This window comes from Brienomyrus brachyistius, chromosome 3 (genome assembly GCF_023856365.1).
Source record: "Brienomyrus brachyistius isolate T26 chromosome 3, BBRACH_0.4, whole genome shotgun sequence".
NCBI classification, from domain to species: domain Eukaryota; kingdom Metazoa; phylum Chordata; class Actinopteri; order Osteoglossiformes; family Mormyridae; genus Brienomyrus; species Brienomyrus brachyistius.
Genome location: NC_064535.1, coordinates 2153176 through 2179151, shown reverse-complemented (window position 1 = coordinate 2179151; position 25976 = coordinate 2153176). Strand labels below are relative to the sequence as shown.

At 49.3% G+C, this 25976-nt stretch overlaps 1 protein-coding gene across 3 annotated transcripts in view; it reads right to left on the bottom strand.

Annotated features, from left to right (window-relative positions):
- Positions 1–25976, bottom strand: part of LOC125738377 (collagen alpha-1(XIX) chain) — an 86583-nt gene that overhangs the window by 58021 nt on the left and 2586 nt on the right. For all 3 annotated transcript variants that reach the window (XM_049007276.1, XM_049007277.1, XM_049007278.1), the window contains 13 exons: positions 25204–25281; positions 24799–24898; positions 19820–19943; positions 19392–19667; positions 19114–19194; positions 18298–18424; positions 17931–17989; positions 14302–14346; positions 12909–12962; positions 12080–12124; positions 8885–8938; positions 3921–3974; positions 1671–1706 (listed from right to left, as the gene is read on the bottom strand). In XM_049007276.1, the coding sequence (XP_048863233.1) occupies positions 1671–1706; positions 3921–3974; positions 8885–8938; positions 12080–12124; positions 12909–12962; positions 14302–14346; positions 17931–17989; positions 18298–18424; positions 19114–19194; positions 19392–19667; positions 19820–19943; positions 24799–24898; positions 25204–25281 (1133 nt within the window). The remainder of the gene's footprint in view (positions 1–1670; positions 1707–3920; positions 3975–8884; positions 8939–12079; positions 12125–12908; positions 12963–14301; positions 14347–17930; positions 17990–18297; positions 18425–19113; positions 19195–19391; positions 19668–19819; positions 19944–24798; positions 24899–25203; positions 25282–25976) is intronic.

The window sequence follows — 25976 nt, the reverse complement described above, 5'->3', positions numbered from 1 at the left end:
CACGTCCCTTTCTGTCAGCTGCTGGGGCCAGACACTTGGTGACTTAAGATGCTCCCAGACAGTGTGATCACGGCAGTCACTTCACTTGTGGTCGAGCAGGGCAGCTCCAGCAAGGCAGAAATAAACTGACTTCTTGTACAGATGCCGCCCTCTGACAGAGCCAAGCGGAAAGTCACTAACCTCTCGGATATAATCACCCATTTTGCTGCCAGCAATGGGTGTAGCTCAATTAGGCAATTGCATCAATTAATGGGGGGTCTACATACTGTTGGCCATACAGTGTATGTCAAACATTAATCAAAAAAGATGCAAAGACAAAGAAGGTGGTCACTACACTATAAAATAAGAAATAATTTCATCATGTCATTTTACTGCATCGTATGAGTTGGTTTTGTTTTTTACTTAATTTATTGTAATGTCAGAATGGAATTTACAGAAGCGAGATTGGAGAATGAAAAAGTCAGACTTACAGGCTGGAAGGAAACATCAAACACAAAAGTAAGATGCTATCACACATGTGTGACAACAGAAGTGTCTGCACGAAATTCACCATCAAAGAAGCCCTTAGAGTACCGAAGGGAGACCCGTCTGCCGGTTAGGGGACTAGTAAACATGAATTAGTTACAGTTAAACAACCTTTGGCTCATAGGGTACCGAGGTTCACATGTGGACACAACAGCCCTACAGTTGTGTGTCTGAATATTGCAAATAAACAGTGTTGCATTTCAGCCACTGGCCAATTAACAGGGCTCTGCTTTCGAGTGGAAAATATCGATGACATTTATAGAAGCCGTGACCAGAATAGGCACCTGGAGCGGAGCCAGTCCTGGGTGTGGCTCCCGGACAAAATGTGACGAGCGGATTGTAGGGATGCTTCCCGTAAAGCAAACCCTGCCGCCATGTGCTGCACCGCACCGGCGCATGAGATACTGCAGCTTGGATGTCAGCAGCCGCGCATCGCAGGGCGGCATCACGCTGCGAGGAATGTGAAGGACAAGGGGGACGAGCGGCTCGCTCTCATGCCCAGGAAGAAGCACCGCCATTCTGCGTATTCTTATAAATGTATTATTAGATCAGGGTACTCAGTTCCTCACAGCAACTGGATTCCTCGGAGCTTGGCCCGGCACTGTAATAGGCAGCCTGGACCACTCTGACATCTGTACAGCTGGAAGTCAGAGCGCTCACTGAAGATGTAGATAATCAGGTAAGTGTCCAGCCTCCTTCTGGTCGAGAGCATCTCAGAGATCAGCCTCAGAGATAGAGAGACCCCCCCCCTTCACAGAGAGCGACGGGTTGAGGACTGATCTTGCTGATCCTGGCTGGGGAAACACTTGACACTTGACAGTCCCCCCAGCCTGAGAGGTGAGGGAGATCCCTGCCACAAGGGAGCCCCAGCCAGCAGCCTGTCCACACAGCCAGCTGGCCCCCCACCTGCTCCCTCGGCAGGCCGTGGGCTCCGCCTGTCCCCCAAGGCCCTGAGTGCCCCCGGACAGCCTGCTGATTTGCCCACACTTGCTTTACTGGGGGTTTGAGACAGAAGCACGTCTCCTCTGAGGACATGAGGTGCAGTAACTCCATGCGAACCCTGTCCTGTGATTGGCTCGCTCTCAGCAGCGCGGGGCGGGGCAGCAGGGGCTGCATAAAGCAGGTACAGCGTCAGAGATACTCACCGGGTTGCCTGATGGACCGGGGGGGCCAGCGTCTCCCTGCAAGACATACCATTGCATTTATGAACATCTGCGACGCAAGATTAACGTCCGTGAGGCATAAAGGGGAGATCAGGAGCTTTCTGAAGATGCTCAACTTTAAAAGTTTGTGACCTTAGATATCAAAGTCCCCGCATCGCAGGAATCTCCCCGATCGCATCCCATCTGACTGCACGTTTGTGGTCAAAGTCACATCAGTAAGAGGCGTAGCTACAAAAATGCTGGACCCCATGACAAAATGTCACCTTGGGTCCCCCGCTTGGGTTGGCACTTTCAATCTGAAGAAATATGTAATATGTAATACCTATATGTAATTGACTGACAGTGGGCTTGTTCCACTGGCACCCCTGTTCACAGATCTCAAAGGAATGAAGACAGGCTCATTTCATACTGCAGGTACCCAGCAGATGTTTGGCCATTCCTGATCTGCATCAGGCACCTACAGGTATGTATAAGGTGGGGTGAGGGCATTTATTTATTCTGGAATGTATGATGATTATTGTCATCATCATCATCATCCAGGTACACCATCCTTCTCCATAACCACCTTCACTCTGCTGTCTTCACTCACCACTCCACCTTAATTCTACCTTCACTACGCCACCTTCACTCACCATCCACCTTCATTCCACCTTAACTCCGCCTTCATTCCACCTTAACTCCGCCTTCATTCCACCTTAACTCCGCCTTCATTCCACCTTAACTCCGCCTTCACTACGCTGCGTTCACTCACCATCCACCTTCATTCCACCTTAACTCCGCCTTCATTCCACCTTAACTCCACCTTCATTCCACCTTAACTCCACCTTCATTCCACCTTAACTCCGCCTTCACTACGCTGCGTTCACTCACCATTCCAACTTAACACCACCTTCACCACACTACCTTCATTAACCACTCCACCTTAACTTCACTTTCACTGCCCTACCTTCACTCAACACTCCACCTTCATTCCACTTTGACTCCACCTTCCTTCTGCCTTAACTTCACCTTTACCACTCTACCTTCACTGCACCACCCTCAGGTGTGCGTCCCATAGCATTTTCACATCCGCACCCATTTTGTAAGGAATCAGCATAGGAGCCTAATTAAATAAGGCTCTAAGCCTCCACACATAACGGCTGAATTCACGGTCCAGGAGATTAAGCTGATACTGTGAAAACTCTGCCTGTGCCGTGACCTACCATCTGAGGCTAAGCTCCCTGACGGGTGTCCTCAGAGGAGTTTCTAGGGGGGGGTAGTTTGCTGAGGAGCTGTTTTACACACATGTGGAGGCGCAGTGGAGCGTAAAGCACAGCCCACCGCAGGCCTCCGACCGCTGCTTTAATACAAAATACAAAAGTGCCATGGGGGGGGGAGGGAAGCGGAAAGAGTTCATTAAAGCTGCACTGGAGTAATTCACTGCACTTGCAGTTACAGGTGATCGCAGAGCTCCTTGAAAACAGGAAAAAACAGGCACAATTTAGTATGAAATGACCGGAAGATCTCATATATACCATAATCAGCACAGCAGTTCTGTGTTAAAAACCAAAATGAGATGAAAGCGGCAGAACGTCGCCCAGCTATCACACCTGTTCTCTGAGACAGACACAGAATCGGAATGCGGGCTTATGAATAATGAGCCGGCGCGGCGTCCCTGTCTGCTGCCGTCCCAGCGCCCAGGAAGCCTACGTGCCGGTGTCCCTCCTAATGAGACCTTGCCGATGCCCCCTGCTGGGGCCTGTGCTAACAGTTCTGCGGAGAGCGTCCACTGCGGAATTACTGTGCATTTCTGCATCCAAACACCATCTTGTTTTAAATGAATGAATTAATTCAGGGAAAACAGCTGAATCGGGGATCCAATACAGGCAAAAAAGAAAGTTCATTCTTGCTGAATGGCCTGTCCTCCCCCGCCAAGTTGCAAAAAACAAATCCCCTAGCATGACCTAGACCTATTTTGGGGGTGTGTCCTCGGGGGGGGGGGGGGGGGGGGGCATAAGCATATAAATCACTTTCGAATTGCAGGGCGGGCATTGGCTTCCATCAGAAATAAATGTGTCATCGATGTCCTTGGCACACATCGCGTTTGGGGTGGTGCTCAAACATGCGGAGGCCATGTGACGGGGGGGCTGCTCACACAGCCGCCATGGGGGGGCCATCTGGCTCCCGGGGCCACTTTGGCCGAATCTGAGAATCTAGGCTGTGTGCCGAAATACCCCAAGTGGATACGCTCACCTTTTCACCTTTGGGACCGGTGGGACCCTGGGCACCTGGATCGCCTTTCAGACCCTGCGAAGAAGAAGCCAATGTCAGAACTGATTGGGGGTCTCCCCCCCCCCCATGACCCAGAGGCTGAATGAACAGTGGAATCTGAACCTAAGCTATGGTACATGGGTCCTCTTATCTGGGTGGAAATCACTGGGTACTGTCCTTGTGGCTGAGGTGAGGATATAGGGCAGGACCCCCCACCTCCCACCTGCCCCCCCCCCCCCCAAGACCTCGACATGTGAATGAAGGGGCATCAAAGAAAAATACCCCAAATTACAGATCTCTAAACAACTGAACTGTAGTTGATGAACGAGCCTATGACACATGGATGGGGAAATGAACGGGCTGGTCTGGCCCGTCAGAGGGCTGTCAGTAATGGACAGGCTTCGGTGATGAGGGGGCCTCAAACGTCTTAGCGGAGATGTCAGGCCTGCATTCTCCAGGCGACACCAGGCCAAGCAAGGTGAGAACTCACCCTTCACTGCGGTGAAGTTCATTCACCCTGCTTATGGGGTCCACGACACCAGAGCATAACCAAATCTAAGCTCACCATCCGTTCAGTAAAGTTCCTAAAGCACTTCACACATCATCATGGATAAAGTGCAGTGATAAATTACTCTATGACAAATATAAACACTCAGCAACTTAACAACGGCATACACGAATGGGATTGTTTGGTACGCATGAAAGGGTAAGGTTTCACTTTGGTGTTTAAACCACGAACACCATTCATTTGCCAGCCTGCCGCCTGATTAATTACCCGGTGCTGTGAACGCTTGCCGATCAATATTTACGCTGCAGTCAAACACAGGCATGCAGAAGGTGTCTGGTTTGTAGCAACATCTGCAGTGGGTCTCGCAGTCCGAGGAATCCGCATTCTATACACAGCTCTGTGCTTGTTCATTTTTCAGGCGCTAACCGCGGTGCTGCTTCCAGCTAATCGTCCTGGGCCGTCATAATGCAAAGCGTGTATACGTCTGCAGATGGGAGTCAGACACAAGTACGATTACAGGTATGATACTACTCTCAGGAGACACAAAATGACTCTGAATGTGGACTGACGAAGTCACTGAGGTCTAAAGGTCTGTTCGCCTGTAAAGGGGGATAATAAGGACCAAACAACCAACTGAGTATACTCTGAAAAGCGAAAATATGGACCAAACACTGTACTGAACACAGTATAAGGGGGGCAGTATACAGACCAAACACCCTACTGAATATACTCTGAAAAGCGAAAATATGGACCAAACACTGTACTGAACACAGTATAAGGGGGGCAGTATACAGACCAAACACCCTACTGAATATACTCTGAAAAGCAAAAATATGGACCAAACACTGTACTGAACACAGTATAAGGGGGGCAGTATACAGACCAAACACCCTACTGAATATACTCTGAAAAGCAAAAATATGGACCAAACACTGTACTGAACACAGTATAAGGGGGGCAGTATACAGACCAAACACCCTACTGAATATACTCTGAAAAGCAAAAATATGGACCAAACACTGTACTGAACACAGTATAAGGGGGCAGGATATAGACCAAACACCCGACTGAATATACTCTGAGGGGTGAAAATATGGACCAAACACTGTACTGAACACAGTATAAGGGGGCAGGCTATAGACCAAACACCCGACTGAATATACTCTGAGGGGTGAAAATATGGACCAAACACTGTACTGAACACAGTATAAGGGGGCAGGCTATAGACCAAACACCCGACTGAATATACTCTGAGGGGTGAAAATATGGACCAAACACTGTACTGAACACAGTATAAGGGGGCAGGCTATAGACCAAACACCCGACTGAATATACTCTGAGGGGTGAAAATATGGACCAAACACTGTACTGAACACAGTATAAGGGGGGCAGTATACAGACCAAACACCCTACTGAATATACTCTGAAAAGCTAAAATATGGACCAAACACTGTACTGAACACAGTATAAGGGGGGCAGTATACAGACCAAACACCCTACTGAATATACTCTGAAAAGCGAAAATATGGACCAAACACTGTACTGAACACAGTATAAGGGGGGCAGTATACAGACCAAACACCCTACTGAATATACTCTGAAAAGCGAAAATATGGACCAAACACTGTACTGAACACAGTATAAGGGGGCAGGCTATAGACCAAACACCCGACTGAATATACTCTGAGGGGTGAAAATATGGACCAAACACTGTACCGAAAACAGTTACAGGATACAGACCAAACACCCTACTGGACACGCTATCGCCATTGTCGAGGATGTAGGCTTAGGCTAAACACAAATCAAGACTACGTTAAAATCTTTTAACATAGAACTTATGAATGACGTAGCATTAAGGAGGCTTCACCTCTGAGTTAAGGAAACTGACCCCTGAGTTACACAGTAGGCATGTAACGATGAATCTCGAATCGGTTAAAAATCGATGTAAATGTATGACGATTTAAACTGGCTGATGTGGAAAATGAATCGCTACTTTAGGGGTACTTCACGGTACTTTAACAGAAAAATTGGTGTAATATTACATTTAATTTCACGACGTCAGTTCGACGTTGAGGTTACTGCGTATTCACGTCGATGTCGGATGTCAGCTTTTGGTTTTTAAATAATGTGAGATAGCGAGCGAATTTGGAATTGAGGACGCACGGCCGAGTGGTGCGGTGGTTAGCGGTGCTGCCTCACAGCCAGAAGGTCCTGGCTTCAGTCTCTGTCCTTTCTGTGTGGAGTTTGCACGCTCTCCCTGTTTTCGCCAGGGGCTCCGGTTTCCTCCCATGGTCCAAAAGCGTGCAGGATAGGTTGACTGGCGAGTCTAAATTGGCCCTGTAGTTGTGTGAGTGTGTTCGCCCTGTGGTGTAGGCGACTGGCCAGGGTTGGTTCCTGTCTGCACCCATTGTTCCCGTGATATCTTATCCCCCCCCCCATTTGGGATTAAGCGGGTTCAGAAAATAGATGGATGGACTCTCTGCCCGATCTTAAATCGCCGGTGTGGCAGCATTGTAGTTTTCCGGTAATCACAAACAAAAGCGGCGAGAAAAGCACCGACAAGACAGAAAGTGCATGCAAACATTGTAAGAGACGGATAACATACGTAAACAGCACAACGAACACGCTTCAGAATGTCCACCGGCACCAGAGTGAGCTCGTCACCACTGCCAGAGCGGAGATTATTAAAAGGACAAACCGCGCTAAAAAGCTGCACATGCAAGCCTTAGTTTATTTATTTGAAGATTTTTTTTTTTAATTTACTTATTTTGGATTTGGGATTTTTTTAAAAAACAGTATTTTATTCAATTTCAGTTGCACTGTAAAGAAGAGGACATGTTTTGTAGGTTTAGAAAGATAAATAAAGGAATATTTTTGAATGAATTTGTCCGCGAGAAAATCGTATCATGAACTCGTGACTCGTATCGAATCGTGAGTTGAGTGTATCGTTACCTCCCTATTACGCAGTGAATATCCCTGAGCTGGTGCCTGAGTATTGAAACTGATTTAGGTCACGTAGGTCTAAATATAAGGACATGATTAACCCATGAGTTAAGTAGGCGGTGAAAAGCTTATGGAAGCCAGCTGGGGGGCGTGTAAATCAGCCTGTCTCACACTGAATCATATAGCGGCTCAGGTTCATACTCGCACGTAAAGCACTTTACATCAAACTAAGCAAAGCGAAATGAGCTGCCTGTGTTAGCGGCCTGGCCGTGGGTTTCACAGTTTGGTCGGTGTCTGCGGCGCCTGGCAGGACCACGTTCTGATGGTGCAGATCAGAGGCCCGTTTTGGCCACAGGGCCAGAGGAATGAGACACAAGTGAGGACACGCAGTCAACGGACATGGCTTTGAGATGTCGGAGCTGGGCTGGGATCTCGTAATACGCCGAGCGGAAACTCACAGAAGCCGCCTGTAAGGGAGACGGGGAGAAGCCTGGCTGCCGCCAGGGGGGGGGGGGGACACAGCAGGAAATGTTTGTGCAGCTTTCCATTTGCTCAGCACTGTCACACTGGACGTGGGCACTGGCACAGTGAAAAGACAAGAGGCTCCACACGCTCACTAGCTGAGTGGCTCGCCGGGGACCTACAGCTGCTCGCTGTGCCGATATCCATGCTACGTTCCAGGGAAAAATAATACACAGACCCCCACCCCCGCCACTGCAGCCCCCATCACTCATTTATGATATGGGAACATGGACACTGTGTAGGAAGACGGTCGTCCTCATTTACACGGGCGCGTGATTCTAACATTATATCCGAACTGAGCCTGACATCAGAAAATTTGCAGGATTTTTCCCAAACAAGCCCTCATAGTTATCAGGAATGCAGTGTCTCACCTGGGTTTACAGCTTTGGGGGGGGGGGGGGGGGGGCAGACGGACACCGACAGGACTCGTGTTTTTTTAAATGCCAGAAGTAAAAAAAAAAATGCAGATATGTTTGCCTGCTTTTCAGATGGCTGACGCAACATATATTCTGATGCGCGCTCTCTGTCCGCTGGGGGGGGGTATGCTCACGCATCGGGACTGAGTTATGCCATGCGCGATACAGAGAGCAGAGGAGCATTGTGAACGCGCGATCGAGTAGAGACAAAAATGACAAGCTGTTGTGTAAATATGATAAATAACATTAGGCTATTTAGTTTGTTTAATAAAAAGAAAATGTATAGTCCTGTTCTATAGGAAATGTAACCTTAAATGACTTCTGTTGTAATCTGGCGCTATATAGAAAATAAAATTAACTTCACGTTCAAGGGGCGGCGAGAGGTGCCGTTGGGGGGGTGGGGCGCCCCCCTAATATAATGGTAGGGGAAACACTGGGAATGTCTTTGGAAGAGCCATGAAGCGGCATTCCCGGGAAATGCTCACACCGCCGTCCACCTTCTGCCACAACGACGGTACCAGAAAACAGAGGATCGGAGGAAAAGAACGGAGACTTACGTCTCTCCCCGGCGTTCCGACGGGACCTCGCTCCCCCGCTGCTCCCTTTTCACCCTGAATCAGGAAAGAAAACAGCCCAGCTGAGAGGTGCCCCCCCCGAGGACGGCCCGGACAGGCAGCTCTTCGTCTGGACAGCAGATAATGGGGCAGGTTAAGAGCCCAGCGCGTGTCCGGAAGGCAGCCGCTAGACCTAATGAAACAGCGCCCTGAAGGGTGACAAACGTAACTAAGTGACCGGCCGCGCAAATAAATAAGGACACTTCATTACAACGTAAGCGCTCTGCCTGTGGCAGTGAATGTATACATTCGGTTGCCACGGCAGTGATTTTCCTTGACATTCCTCATGGCCTACCACCCTACAAGGGTACAATAGCAGGCGGATGTCGCGGATGCATTCATCTTGCGATATGCCGCATGTAAAAATGCAGCGATTTGCTGCGGTCATACTGTGAAGATACAGGTTGTTCTGGGCAGGAAGCCCATTTACAGGTCCAGGGAACAAGTGATGTGCAAGAACAGGACGGGGATGACAAGAGCCAGCGGTTACTGCTCTTATGATAACATGTCATGGCAACCCCAGAGGGCAGATCGCAGACAGCAGGACATGCAAATCAAACGCAGCGGCCCAAGGGGCGGTAATGCGGCGTCGCGCAAGCTTGGCATCACCTGCAAGCCGTCAGCATCTCTGTGAGAGCTCAAGGAAGGTGTCGGACACAACAGGAGTGCAGCGCTGACCACAAAGCAAGGCAGGAGGCCCCTATGGCCCCTATGGCTCCTACGGCTCTTCTGCACTCAGAGCTCAGATCAGCTCCCGACCTCATGCTGGTACAGAAGCATCAGTGCGAGTTCATCCTTCATTTACATTTTATTAAAAGACACTTTAGTCCAAGATTTGTTTTTTGAGAAAGCAGAGTAGGTCAGTCCCTGGAGTAATCGGGAGTTAGGGGCCCCACTCAGGGGCCCGACAAAGAGATCACTGAAGTGAACCAGCAACCTAACGATCAGAGGGTCCTAACTGGCCGGCATACACACCACACCCCCGTTCATGACTTTGCTCAACTGGCATGTCCAGACTTTATTCCACAGTATAACGTATTTTCAAAAACAACCTTATTCTGCAATACAGTTCCAGTATTTTGGAATCCTGGTGATAAGATTTGCGGAATGGTGGAGGGGAGGTGGTTATCTTTTGTTAAAACATTTTTACTCTGTCAAAGGAAACAAAACTATTGCAATTTTTAAGATTTTTTTTTTTTTTTGTGAAGATTATCTATCATACGTTTAAAAATCATTTTAAAATCCACGGCCACTGCCTTTGTGTGAGCTCTGTGTGTGCTCTCCAAGCAATCATTTTCATCCTGCTTGTTTAAATCACTCACAGACGGGTCTGTGAGGAATTCATTTTTAACTGTTTTGTTTTATAAATATTACAATATTTATCCCAAGAAATCTTGATAGCTGAAATTTTCCAATATCGCGCAGCCCTATTCAGTGCTGATGACACCAAATAGCTGATTCTAGTAACAATCTCAGTATTTTGCTGCCAGCTTTCCCCTGATCCTCGACGGAAGGTGAGACCTATGACAACTTTCGTGATGACTTTTCATGATTCGGGGCCGTCTATCGTCTCCATTCAGTGCATCTTCTTCTCATTCTCACCTGATCCTCAGCTTTGACCCCGTGAACGTCCCTCGGCTCATCTCTGACTCTCTCATGCCTGCCCAGGCACTTCTCTCGTTATTTTGTTTGCATTGTGCTTTAATTTCAGTCCTTTTTTTGTTTTTTAGCAAAACACCAGCATCTCCAAGTCTTATTCGCCACTCACAACAAAGCTATAGAGAGGAGTTTTACTTTTCACCTAAAATTAGATTATTTATCTCACCGCAAACGTATCCAGGGGATCTGAAGACCTTAGTATTGAACGCTCACTGTCGCAGTCACTTTAGCCTGGTAGAATCGCTCATTAGCAGCAAACAAGCAAAGCGCTGCCCCAAATAGGCCATTTGTTTTCATTAGAGCCATTACTCAGCATGTGGTAGCAGCAGCAAACTCTGCCCTTATACATACTGATTAAATAAAGATGGGTCTCCATAGCTATTTCCAAATTCTCGACCTCCAGACATGACTAATCGATCCCGCATTATCCACCATAGCAGCGGATGCAGGCCGGCATCGCATTTGGCAGCTGGTGAAGCTACACGTTAAGGTGGGAACCAGTGGTGACCACCCAGTTCAATACTATATCGATATGTGTTTACTGATTTAATATGTACTACAATTATTAAACGGATTTTGCTGTAGAACATTGCAGGTCTATATTTAAAGTAAAGGCCAGGATTTTAACGACGCAAATATTCATCACTTTCCCTTCAGTTTCCAGTGTTTCCAGTTTGGAATAAGCAATACAACAAATTAATACATTTCTTGACACAAGTGAAACCTAAATTCACAAGTAGACGGCAACATGGAAAACATACTAACTGAGGCTTTGAGTTAGTTACAGCGAGTGCTAGAGAGCTGAAAGACTCTCCCATATCATCTGAATCAGTACTTTGGGAACATTTTGGGTTCCCAATAAATTACGCCAACATCATAGAGATAAAGCAATTGATAGACTAAGAATGTCTACCGGCTCTGTTATACTGAACTGGGATGTTGCTTTGGAATCACATCCCACATGCTAACTCATTTTCAATGACATTGCCCAAGTGTGTGCTTTAGCCTGGAAATTCAGACAGCGCTCAATAAAATAAAAATAAATAATGCTAAATTCACACTGTACAATTTTAGCCCTGATTTTCCACATGCTTAAAAGTTCTGCCGACCACCAATAAAACCTCCAAATCAGAGGCAAATCGATGTTCGCTTGGTGCTGGCAAATCGGCGCTTGATCGCTATTAGATCAAAGACGCGACCGGACAGAGTCAGATATCTACCAGAAAAAATATCTGGATCTGTCAGCAACTGGAAATCCTGTCAGGACTAAAAGTGTTACCTGTGGCGCTGAGTGCGGCGACGAGCTACCGCCGATGAGAGGGCAAGACAGGGTGAGGGGAAACCCGAGGGAGGAGTTTAAAAACACGTAAATAGCACATTTGTTTCGAGTCGGCACTCAGGCTTCACGGAAGGTGTATAGAGGTACATGAATCCGCTGCAGACCGTGCAGTTTTGACGAGGACACAGATGGGGTCTCACCTTATCGCCATCTGTACCATTCAGCCCCCACTCTCCGGGCTCCCCCTGTTGAAAAAGAGCAGAAATGAAGCTTCCCGAGTGCCTGGGGCCGACCGTCTCTGGCTACGATTTCCATCGGGCGATGAAGGAACTACAGAATGCTAATCCACCATCTGCCCGGACATTCATCAGCGGCTCCATCGATCGCAATACAGCAGTGGCTTCGCGTGACCACCGGCTGGGGCACTTTTGCGATTCTGCATCGATTGACAGGATGCAAATAAACAGCAGCGAGGAGCCCCCTCCCAAGGAGAAACATCTCGCGCCCCCATCTTCTCTGAAGCACGGACAGACATGACTGGCGCCTCAGCAGGAGGACTGGGCTCCCAGTCTCAGATGGGTCAGGCTTGTCAGGAGTGCCTGTTATGCATACCGGCATCCCAACAACAACCTACAACTTCCCACAGGATTTGGGCTGTAAATGACACATATTTTATTTAGCAGATACTAGTATCCAAAGCCCTGCACGACTGAGGAAGCAGGTCTGTCCACTCCCTGCAGCAGGGAATAAAGGGCCTCGATCAGGGGACTAACAGTGACATCACTCTGCCGACCAGGGAATTGAATGAATGACCTTTTGACACAGACACAGCGCTCTACCCCACTGAGTCACACACCAACATACAGAAATCAACTGCGCCATTCTTAACAAAGGGAGTAACAATGCACCATTTCCCACAGTGCAGATCAGGACAAGCTGGCTCTGAAATGGGGGAGGGGGGTGATTTCAGAAGATCAGATGCAGTACTGATAAGAAGCTGGTTAATCTAACCGGCTGTGTAGGTCTCACCTTTGGACCTGGAGCTCCATCCAATCCTGGGACGCCCGCAGTTCCTGGGTCACCCTGAGGAGGAGGAACAAACAGCCTTATTTTTCATGTCAGACCAGCCAAGCTGAGTGCAGGTGCTCTGAGCAAAGCGTCTTCCTGACAGCATAAATACTGCTGCACATCCTCCATGTCCAGCATTTGAAAAATGAGCAGAGGATCCATTTGTTATCCCCTGTCTGTTACTGGTCTGGGCATAGCCAGTCCTGCACGTCCTGTGTGTATGGAAACATATGTCTCCCAGGTCGGAGATGATGGTGTTCATGAAGAAAGTGATCCTAACCAGCGATTTCTCATCTGACAGTCAGAAAAAAACAAATCACCCAGCCTACGAGTGAACATAACAGCAGTCATGTCACTTTCTTACGTGTGAATCAGCCTAGTTCGATAGCGACTTCAGCAGAGAGCAAGCACAAAACCAACTGCCCTAAGTTCAACCTCAACCTTCACTCCCTTCAACCTTCCTCTAGCGTTTACTGTACTGTAAAGATCACTCTTCATTATATCTGAATGCACATCACACTTGGACTAAATGATATTACAAAAAAATTCACATATTGCAAATTGAAAAATATGCCAATTTATATAAAAAAGAAGTTTGAAAATATAAACTACAGTCAAACAGAACTTGTTATATCTACTTTGGTAGTGAATAGTGCCAACAGACACAAACTGGGTTCCCAATAAATTACGGCAACATCAGAGAGAGAAAGTAATTGATAGGCTAAGAATGTCTACTGGCTTTGTTATACTGAACTCTGATATTGTTTTGGAACCACATCCCACATGCTAACTCATTTTCAATGACATCATCCAAGTGTCTGCTTTTGCCCGGAAATTCAGACACGCTCTGTGGATCTGTCAATCTGTGGAACAGCAACTGTCTCCACACAGTGGAAGGCAGATGTCTTTTGGTGACCACTTCTTGTTCACGTTTCTTCTCTTCACTCATTTTTGTAAAATTTCTTACAAATGCGCCACAAGATGTATGAGTGCGTCCAAAATGAAGGATGAAAGTCTCGGAGAGAAGCATGCAGAGCTCGTGCAAAAGTAGCAGAGATAAATCTTTGACTGTGTTATCTTGAAAAAGAACCATAATTAAAATTGCAAACCTTGCTAAGTTTTGCCTCCTGTGACAGAGTAAAAATGTTTAATGTAACTTAACGATGGTTTCAGCCCAGCTGACTACCCTGGTCCTTGTGACATCTGCATAACAGGGCTCCTTCCCAGCATGCTTCAGTGCACACGCACCCCCCACACAGCTCCCATCTCAGTGAGTGTTGGCTTGGGCGTGCTGCTGTGGGACCGGTCATGACACGGTGGCAAAGCGTCCCTGTCGATGATCGGGACAGCCTACCTTCAGGCCGGGGCCAGCGGGGGCGCCATCGTCGCCTCTTTCGCCCTGCAAGCACAGGCGGGACATTAGCAGACGGTCCGGAGAGCCAGCAGCGCCGCGCCCACAGCCACAGGTGCTGCGGGGCCCCAATACGCCAAGCAGCCAGCAGCTGTGCCTACAGATACTGTTACGCGATAATTGGAAGGTCACATGTCTCAGACACACAGTAAGCCTGTTTGGCACCCCCCCACTGCCATAGCTCCTGGTGGGGGGGGGGATGAGCATGTGCATGCAGAGTGAGGGACAGAGTTGGGGCTTTGCAGAGGGCGGCGAGAGAGAGCGGCCCCCCCATCTGCATTTAGGAAGGCAGTCCGCAGCCCAGCCCCGGTCACGCAGCCCTGAGCATGACGCTGGCTGTGAACTTTGCCTTGTGGCCTCATTCGGGATTTAAGGTGGAGACTAATTGGCACAGAGTCCGTAAGTCCTGCAGAAGGTGGCCCCCCAGAGGACCTCCACCTCACTCTGCCTTTAAATATTTACAGCTGTTTAACAAGCCTCTTTCTCCGCCTCCATTGTCTTTTTTGAAAGAGGATAAAATGAAGCCGTCAGACGACGTCGGCTTATTAAGCCGTTCCTGGGCCAGAATTTCCGCCACGAAGACTCACCTTATGTGCCAGAGGCTGATCTGAATCTCCAGCATGGCTGACTTGCTCGTTAATGTCACGGAAAGATCCGGGATGTAGGGAGCACTGCTTCTGTCTGCCTTTGTCCCCCCCACAGCCCCCCCCCCCCGTCTGACCTGAGATGCCGCTGCAGCCCCAGGTGACCCTTTCCCCACTTTCCAGCCTGGACTGTTTGTTTACTGATACACTCTCGGCATTATTTTAATTAACCGTGAACAGTAGGAAGACAATGTCTGAGGAGTGAGACTCCGCTGTCAGTCAGAGCAGCCAGATTCAGCTTCTGCTCAGATTATTCCTAAATTGGAGCCCCCCCCTCAGGAAATCCTAAGTGCCTTGAATGGGAAATCCAATTAAAAGCAGTTCATTAAATACACCAGCACCTGGAGCATGCAAACAAATGGGAAAAACACATTCCATTTACAGATGGGGCCCGGCATCAATGCCGCGTTTACAGACGGGGCCCGGCATCAATACCGCGTTTACAGACGGGGCCCGGCATCGGGGCCGCGCTTACAGACGGGGCCCAGCATCAATGCCGAGCTTACAGACGGGGCCCGGCATCGGGGCCGCGCTTACAGACGGGGCCCAGCATCAATGCCGAGCTTACAGACGGGGCCCGGCATCGGGGCCGTGCTTACAGACGGGGCCCGGCATCGGGGCCGCGCTTACAGACGGGGCCCGGCATCAATGCCGCACTTACAGACAGGGCCCGGCATCGGGGCCGCGCTTACAGACGGGGCCCGGCATCAATGCCGCGTTTACAGACGGGGCCTGGCATCAATGCCGCGTTTACAGACGGGGCCCGGCATCGGGGCCGCGCTTACAGACGGGGCCCAGCATCAATGCCAAGCTTACAGACGGGGCCCAGCATCAATGCCGAGCTTACAGACGGGGCCCGGCATCGGGGCCGCGCTTACAGACGGGGCCCGGCATCAATGCCGCGTTTACAGACGGGGCCTGGCATCAATGCCGCGTTTACAGACGGGGCCCGGCATCGGGGCCGCACTTACAGACGGGGCCTGGCATCGGGGCCGCGTTTACAGACGGGGCCCGGCATCAATGCCGAGCTTACAGACGGGGCCTGGCATCGGGGCCGCGCTTACAGATGGGTCCCGGCATCGGGGCCGCGCTTACAGACGGGGCCCGGCATCGGGGCCGCGCTTATAGACGGGGCCCGGCATCAATGCCGCGTTTACAGACGGGGCCCGGCATCAATGCCGCGTTTACAGACGGGGCCCGGCATCGGGGCCGCGCTTACAGACGGGGCCCGGCATCGGTGCCTCCCTGTGTGCCCCAGGACTGTGGCAGCTGCACCATAGACGCCTCGGCCTCCTGCTCGCTTCGCCCAGAACCACAGAGACTCAGTGCTGCTGCCTGCAGCCATTAACCGAACCACAATCATCACCGCTGCCTCCACACTTCATTCAAATTTCACAAACCCAGTGTTTGCTCACTACATAAAATACTTGGTTTCAAAGCGCATTAAAAACTACTGTAATTTCAGACATTTCCCATTTGTAATAACTATTTACTGTAAAATCCCAGTTTACGCAATCAGAGAACGACAAAACTATACAGGCAGAGCAGGTTGGGTGAGCTGCCTGGTCATGGGGTCCATATTAACGTAAATCTCCACAGGAGTGCAAATCCATTCCAGGCAGCTGTGTCCCCATTCAGTCACATGATCTCGTGTGGAACGTGTGCTGCTCCATCCAAATGATCCATCCACATGTCATTAATAACCATTCACAGCGCCCATTGTCCCCCTCCCTCACCAAACCCGGGCCCGGCTTGATTAGCGGCGTGGTGAAAAGCCCGTTCCGTGCCCCGGGTCCGACATCCTCGTTCTGGCTGCCCGATACGCGGGACACTGGCCCGTTTCTGCATGGGGGTGTGCTTCATTTGCTAAGCGGAGGCCAGTCACCCCAGATGACCTCAACAGCGGCATACTTCTCTCTGCAGAATGTTCCAGGGCCGCAAGCAAAGAGTCCAAGATTGAATAGGTGGTGATAGAGGAAAGAGGGCTAAGTGTTGGAGTTAAGGCTGCCTCTAAGCTCAGTAAAGCCAGTCATGCTTTGTCTAAACTGATATGTATCTTATGCCTTGTGATGTTGTCATAGTGTCATCTTATGTTACATCATATCATGTAGATTGACAGTACTCTCCCCTCCCCTTACATTATTGATAATTGTACGGTATTTTTTGCACTCTGTAAACCATCTCACAAACGCTGTCTTTAGCCCTGTAATGTCTGTCCAGTCATGAATGCCGCACCCTGGGTCCAGGAGCAATGTTTCTCATTTTGTTATTCCTGTTCTGTGCATGCCTGGGGTGACAGTAAAACTTTACTTGCTTCATGTCTATAACACCGAAGGAAGGGTGACTAAACCCCATCTTTACTGGGTAGACGGTCTCCACATCTATCATCAGACCAGATCGGTATCCAGGCAGCTGTTTTCATAAGACACATATATTTAAGAGTGTAGCTAAGTAATGTTTAGCACCTTGCTCCCGCTGTCATATATGCAGTATACACTAAAGACCATCATTCAGCGAACAAAGCACAACATTTGTTGCGCTAACTTAAACAGCAGATTTCCATTCCTGCCTGTCTGCCCGGATGATTTACTGCAGGTGGGAAGGCCTCTGAAAGCCAAACAAAGTCCTCCCATGAAAAATGTCTCCATTCCCAGACCACACAATGGCAATTCCACGGGTGACCCTGGAGGCCGCGAGTTCGGAAGGGCCCTCAGCACCTGTTACTGCTAATGAATTCCAGTCATTCCCCTGCCAGGGGCCCAGGGTCACTGGCCGACATCCCTGCAGCGAACCCTTGGCTGGGCGTAAAATCAGGAAAGGGGGTCGGACCTGATCACCCAAAATCACGGCAACTTCACGAGTAGCATTTCTGCCAGGATGACTTGCATGCTAGACAGGAAACTGGAGAATAAATCATAAGCATCATACCTTGACTCCTGTGTCCCCCTTATGCCCTGGAAGCCCCACTGGACCCGGCAAACCCTGCTCTCCCTACAAAGCAGGAACACAGAGTTACTCATGTCTCCTCCATCAAGCACAAAGCATCAAAAACCTGACATTCCCTCCTCTCACTAAAGCTTGGCACAGGTCATCTGAGACGGAAAACCTCGCTCAGGCCAAAGCTGTAGCTTGGAGGCAGCTGCCCGTCCCCCTGGAGATTGTGCAGGAAGCTTGTTGGGTAAATGTGCTCTAATTGCACTTTATTTTGCATAAGACAGTGGGGTGGGGTGGGGGGTGGAGGCGATGGAACACACAGTCCTTGGCTTTGTTAGGGAATAATTACTGCGAAACGGACGTGCCTTTGCCGATGAACACTGGCATCTGTCACTGGACCGCTGGATTGGCTGGGAGAAGAGGCTGGGGATGAGGCTGGGGATGAGGCTGGGGGTGAGGCTGGTGGCTGGCGGGGGGACCGTCGCACACTGATGGGGAACATGCTGACCATTAAAAACAGCTCCTACCCCCCTGAGGAAAAGTTTGTCACTTAGCAATATCCAACCCCATATACGGTGTTCATTTAAACATTAAGTTATCTGCTGTCCCATCCAGCCTGGTGCCCTCCGCCAATCCTGACCAGAAGAAGCACTTACAGATGGATGGATGGAAATAGGCATAAATATGTCACATTAAAACATTAAGCTATATTTATATGAAAATATTTAATTTAAAATTTTGCTTACACATCTCAGCACTTCTGAAATGGTTGATTTAACGGAAGTTTTTTTTGACAGCATGCTCAGTACTGCTGCCACACGAGTGTTATAAACACTTACAAATCATAAGGAATTTGTTTAGTACAGCTGAGTCTATAGTCTAAACACCATTTGGTAGTGACGGACAAAATGGCACTTCATGAACCATTTGCTGTATTTTTTCACCCCACTAGGGGGCACACTTGGTTTGCTTTGGGTCATACTTTGTGTCCTTTGTTGAATAGGGAGCACCATCCAGTGGGGTCAAAAAATAAAGCAAATGGTTCACAAAGCGTCATTTTTTCCATTGCTACCGTTTGGTCTTGCAGCTCAGCCGCATGTCCTGTATCTGTGTGGCCCATCTGCACGCTAAACCTGGCACTAGCTGCATGCAGGGCCTTGGGATGCGGTGCCCTCACCGTGGACCCCGGGATCTCGCAGCAGCTCTCCATCTCGACGCTCTTTGGGTCACAGTAGATTAAGATCTGCTGCAGCTCGATCTGGGAAAGGGGGGACTGTCAGTACGGTGTTCCTGCTCAGTTTGAGCTAAAGAGGAATCGCAGATTTCCCAGCTGAGAGGGACACGCGGTAACTGACCATGCTTATTAATTTGCTAATATGTCAACATACTCTTACAAAGACCGATTCTCTCACGTGAGGATTACTGACTCCGAGACGTGCGCGTCCCCACACTCACATCCACGGGCCGGCTGCTCTCGACCCGCGTGGCGATCAGCGTCCTTCCGCTGATGTCCACGCCATCCTTGACATCGGTGAGGCGCCGCTCGATCAGCTTGCAGTCCACGTAGATGGACAGGATGCTGACCTGGACAGACACACTGAGCCTATGCCACTGACGGTCAAACAGCACCTGCAGGTCACGGCTGCGGAAGGTGTACTGCAGGTCGCTCTTCAGGGGACTGCGGGCAGAGAACTCCAACACCTTCTTGGCACCGTCGACGATCAGGGACATCTGCATGAACAAGGCAACAGGGAGGGAGCTAAACAGCCTATATGACATTTAGGTTCAGATAAGTCAGATCAGGCATAAGTACAGGAGGGTTAGGGTTGGGCTCAGAGTGGGATGGATGCAGCAAGACATTTTCGTAGTAATGAATCTCTTACCTGTGGGGCTCCGGATGCATCAGACATCTGCCAAAGGTACCAGCGGTCCTTTTTGGTGGTTTTCCTGAGCCGGAATGTTGCAGCCAAGGAAAATTCACTGGGAAGCCCGTTGGGAAAGACCTGTCTGGAAAGACCCAGAGTGGAAGCTGAACTTTCCTGAAAAGCCTGACCACTGTCCATGTTCACCTGTCCAATGCATCCAGCAGTGAGGCGACCCAAATGGGTCAGACACGGCAGCGAGGGAAGGGCTGAGTCAGGCACAGTGGCCGAGCCCCTGTCAGCTTCTGCTCTGATGGGGATGAAGCCCTCTGACCAAATTCCCAAGGCCAAAACAAACACCTTTTATCATATAGACAAACATTTTAGGGAGATGAACTAATAGAGCATCAGGACAGAAACTGCTCTTCATGAAGGCTTTGACATTTCTGCGTGAAGGCCAGTAAGGTACCTTAATACCGAGCAAAGCCGTGAAACAGAAGGCTGGGTCGATCGCACCCCTACAGTCCTGCGGTATTAAACGGAAACGCCTCCCCTCAGGCAGGCTTTAAATTTAATTCCCAGAAATCCCATTACAGTAAATCCCACAGATATTGCTGCAGTCTGTCTTTTATGAAGGGAAACAGCCCTCAGTTCAGGCCTCGCGGGAATCCACTGCCGATGCCTGCTTTCACGCGATCTTAGCCACACCCACCATTTTCACGGCCTAAAAGCATGTAATATATAGGGAATCTTTAGGTAAGGTCTGACAACCAACAAAGGATATATGTATACATTGATATATCAAAAATTATTTGCCTTTGGGGGGCAGGTGGTGGTGCAGTGGTTAGCACTGTTGCCTCACACCTCTGGGACCCGGGTTCAAGTCTCTGCCTGGGTCACATGTGTGCAGAGTTTGCATGTTCTCCCCATGTCGGCGTGGGGTTCCCTCTGGGTACTCCGGTCTCCCCCCACAGTCCAAAAACATGCTGAGGTTAATTGGAGTTGCTAAGTTGCCCGTAGGTGTGCAAGTGTGAGTGAATGGTGTGTGAGTGTGCCTATTGCTTCCGGGATAGACTCCGGACCCACCACGACCCAGTAGGATAAGCGGTTTGGAAAATGGATGGATGGATGGATATTTGCCTTTGAGACGTATATTTATTCCATAACTTAGGGTCTGGAAGACACAACTCAAACATTCTACTGAGTACTTAGATAAAAATAATGGCCTTCATTTACGATACAGTACACTCATACAGCATGCTTTGATTTTATGCCACTTGTGATTTATTTAGTTCCCCTAATTTTGTTTCGGATGCACGAGACTTACAAAAGGGAAACATATTACTTATTATCGATCCATATCCCTAAGTTATCAGATTAGATAAACTTTGTGCATCCACTCAGGTAAACAATGTTTTTTTTACTTCTTCAAAATTCATCATAGGTTTGATGTCTCTGAGAAACTGAGAAAATACCAACGGCCCATACAGATGATTAAAGTGCACCATTAACATACTTTTATATATTAATATATCTTCAGAAATATGGTAAATGATCTCTGAAATGTTCAAACTGCTCTTTTCCCCTGACCTTCTCTCAAAACTTCGACGTCCTCTGAAAGCATTTTAAAGGATAAATTAAATTTGTGCTTATGTGGAATAGCAAAGTCGGTCTGTGTGGGTCGACCCTTTTAAGTGCTTCCCCTTCTATTTAATTATCCGACATATTAAAAGAACAAATGAATAATTAATTTTTCACTAAAATCGCCCGTTCCAGCACTGACAGCTGACACAGAGCTGCATGAGGGTGACTGAAAATTAGTTTCTGCTCCAACAGATAATCTCCTGTTCTCCAGTGTCCCCTGAATTCATGGAAACGGGGGGCAGCATTGACAGGTTTACTATAATGAAATATGCAGGGAGAGAGAGTCATGTTGTAGGGCCATGTTAGGACAGGGATGGCGACCGACACAGATGAAAGACGAATGTGGCAGACAGACTCCCTGGGGACAGTACACTCTTTCCAGAACACGCATTAGAACTGAAGGGCACTGGAATAAGTCCTGGGTTCTGGTGGAAGGACCAGACCTGTGTACGGTCAGCCCGGCTGAGCTGAGTCTGCTGAACAATCAGCCTTAAGACCAACGCCGCCGGAAAATGTATTCATACGACAGACTTAAGCGGGCAGAGGGTGGCCAGTGAAGACCGACAATAGATTTAGGGGGCTTTGAGCTTCTGCTTGAACCTCCTGACAGACAGTAAGTTCGCGCGGCGTGCTTTCCATGACCTCAGAAAGCTGTGGGGTTAGAGAGCCCCCCCCCGGGGTCCCAGCTGCCTCAGGTTTGGCACAAATCCAGCATGTGTCGCTTACTATTCGTCACGTGTGACATTTTCATCTTAACAGTTTTTCCTGAAATTCCAGAACTGCGTGAGCTGGATTTCAACTGGGATCCAAAGCCGATTCGCGAGCTGGGAACCAGGTGTCAGACAAATGAGAAAAATATCAGTGTGGGAGCAGACTGAACTGGCCAGTTAACCTTCTAACATGTTTATAGGGGAGAGAAAAGCACTTACAACTGCTGTCGTAAATAGGTACGACTCCACTCCTGGCTCAGTGCCAGTGAACTCCTTTACAGGAAAAGGAAAACATGAGGCGTAATTCCTACTCACAGCTGTAGGTCAGAACCCGGACGGGTATGTAACGGTATAGAAGGGTGTCTGTGGGTTAGGGGTAAGTAAGGGTGTGTACTGTATTTAAAGGGGTATACTCTGGTCAAGGCTATATACCATATTTAAGGGTACATGCTGCAGCTGAGAGGGTAAATTGTAGTTAAATAGTGTAGATATGGGTGTATTCTATAGCTTAGTGACATCACTTTCTTGGTGTAGAGTAAAAAATATCGCAAGTCAAAGACTCTGTGGTTGGCTGACAGCTCTGGCCTCTCGAATCAAATGCTGGGTGTCACTGATGTCCTCTGTGGGGGTGTCTTAAGCTGCCCCTGAGACAGAACACAAGAGGCAGGGCTTGTTGAAACCCCCCCTGAGAAAACCCATTAATGAGCGAGGAGCTGGAACAAGAGGGCGGCCTCATCAAACTGGCGACGCTCGAGTGTGGCTGCAAGCGAGCGGTGGCAGAAGGTCATTTTGGCCTGGAAAATACATCGAAGGTTTATTTTGGAAGCCAGGAACTGAACTAATCCTTCATCTCTTAAAAAGCATGTTCCAGGACAGTGGAGGCTTCCATCTCCATGTAACTGTATCAATCGGGGCCCAGGGACCTGGGAAAGATGATCCCGGTTGCGTTTCCTGAGGGTAAAGTGAGAGATGTTTGGAGTTTGTGACAGGGAACCTTCCCTCCCCAGCTGACGGGCGGCTTCACCTGTCAGAGAGCTCAGATCATCGAGACTGAGCTCTTGCCTGCTTCCCCTCTCAGGAACCGGCCTGAAAAGTGGCTGAATGGGCAGGCCGCCGGTGTGGGCGGTGCCTAGAGTGACGGCGCTCGCAGTTCGCTGGCCAAGGTGCGCCCCCCTCCCCCCCCCGGCATCGCGCCGTGTGACGTGACTGCTCTAAAAATACAGTTTCGCTTGAAGTGAGATGGAAAACACTCAGAACAGAAGCTTGAACTTCGAAAGGAGGGAGCGACGGACACGACTGCAGAGCGAGCGCAACGGTTTGTTTGACAACAGGAGCGAACAAAACCTCATCAAATATTTAACTCTCCATTACCTAGAACTGTCGACTCCATTGGCGATCTCATGCAACAGTCTCAGTTTATACACAACGTTGGGTAAGAGACCTCAATGGCAGTGCAATATAAACGCGCAACACTGTAACATTCCACATCTAGAGAAGACCGTGATATCGGCACCATAAATAGACACATCAAAGAAAAAGCGAAAAGCCAGAGGAAATGAAAGAGGCAGTGCGTACACGCAGTGCAGGGCCACACCGCTGTCCAGTGCTATTTCCAGGCCTCTCCAACATTCCCCAGGAATTGCGAGCTCCCTTCATCCTCTGGGCTGCGTTACCCATCTGTGCACTCGATCTCGCCAAACTACTCAATGCGTCTCACCTCACAGTTTGCCCTTATTAGTAAACGCAAATGGGATTATCGGCAAGATACACGGGTCACTGCGTGGCAGCCAGCAGAAAGTCAACTTAAGGCTGGTTTTTTTCCCTCCGGATATCAGGCGGAACGCAGGTAAGCCTACACTCTGAGAAAAGGCCACCATGCTGTCCTGAAACCTGAGGCCACCCTGGCCCTCTGACAGTCTGCTCGGCCCGTATGGGGGATTGACTCATGGGCAGTTTTGGAATCGGTCACTAAGGAGCTGAACACTCTCAGCCATTCGTTACATTTACGTTACATGTTGGTATGAATATCATTTACAGTTTATTTATTTAGCAGATGCGTTTTTCCAAAGCAACATATATTATTGGCGAAAACAGGCTCAGCCAGGGCCTGGAGCAGTTGGGGGATTAGGGGCTTTCTTCAGGGATCCAACGGCAACACACTCTGGGACTCTGGGACTCAAACCAGCAACCTTCTGATCAAAGACACATTATTGTAACCTGCTGAGCCGCACCCTGTCATTTAGGCAGTAGGGGGGTTAGGGGCCTTCTTCAGGGATCCAACGGCAACACACTCTGCCGACTCTGGGACTCAAACCAGCAACCTTCTGATCAAAGACACATTATTGTAACCTGCTGAGCCGCACCCTGTCATTTAGGCAGGAGGGCGCACTCTCCGCACCCACCCTCTTGCATCTGCTACACCAAAACCTCAAACATGATTCACGGGCAGGAAGCTCTCTGGATGCACTGCCAGGGTGTCACAGATCTAGGGAGGGCTAACTGGTTGATGGTGGTCAGAGATCACCTTTTTCACACTCGGGAATAAAGCAGGGACTCATGGTCACAGCCCCACACAAGCAGCCTGAGGGCAGCAAGACATGTGCCCCCCCCCCCCCCCCCCCCTCCTGCCGGCGGGCTTTGACTCACTCAGTCTGCTTGATGAGCGGCGTGCCGCCTAGCCTGAAAGTCGCCTGCTCTTCGATGACTGTCCCTTTACGGAGAAGGAATCTCTCTGTCAGGTCGAACCCTTGGGGGGTGGGGGGGCGGGTACAGAGATTTGTCAGCACAGAGTTGCAATGCAGCTACCCCCCCTCCACCACTATCACGTTATACCCTTGCAAAGGTGACAAAAAATGTGTTTTTGGGAAATGAATGCGATGTAGAAAGGATATCAATTTCACGCTCTGCTGGCTTCACTTCATAAGGGTGGCGCGTACTTGCGACGCAGAGCCAATACACAGGCTGCTTACCGAGCCCGTTTGGGCCTTACCGGCACGTTCTGCACACTCAACCGTTTCATATGAACCGACGGCGGGGAAGACGGACACTCACCCGTGAACTTGTGTAAAGGGCGTGGCTGCTCCACAAATCGCCGATGCTCGACTTGCAGCACAGGACAGGAATCAGCAGCTAGGAGATCAGCCAGGAGATGGTTCACTAGCTAGCGTGTGTATGTAGCTTCAATAGCGTCTACATAAAAACATCCGTAACTGTAAGGAATGTACCTACGGCGCGCATCAGCAGAAAGAGTCCAATTAAAACTACTCACATCACTGCTCAAGCTCCTCAACTGTCAAAGCAACTTTACAGCATTTTATAAACAGATTAACTGCAGAAAACATGGTGACAGTTTGGCCCAATTAAAGCGGCAGGACTCGCATTTCCGGTCTGCAGTGGAGTCCGGTGTCAGGATCATTAGGACGAGCTGTCTAAACACGCCACCGTCTGCCTTCCTTGCAGACACGTTTATTCGCTGCACAGTGGTGTCCGCGACAGTCAGCATACTAGACCTCTGTGTGTTTGTACTCCATCTTTCGCTGAATAAAACCCAACATTAGATGTTATGCACCAAGCAGCCCCACATCAAGACTGAGGACATCATCATTTCATTATTTCATTTCATTTTCATAATTTAATCTAATCATTTCATCTGATGCCTGTGATGCAGGTCTTCCGCTCCTGCCCTCTGAACCCAGGCCATAGGTTTAGTTTCGCCACTAATATGGACCAAATCAGCCCCGAGCCCCCCCCCGGCACCCATAGTATTGGCAGGGACATGCTCCTGTCATCGGTACCAAAATCTACACCCTTGCTCTGAATTACCC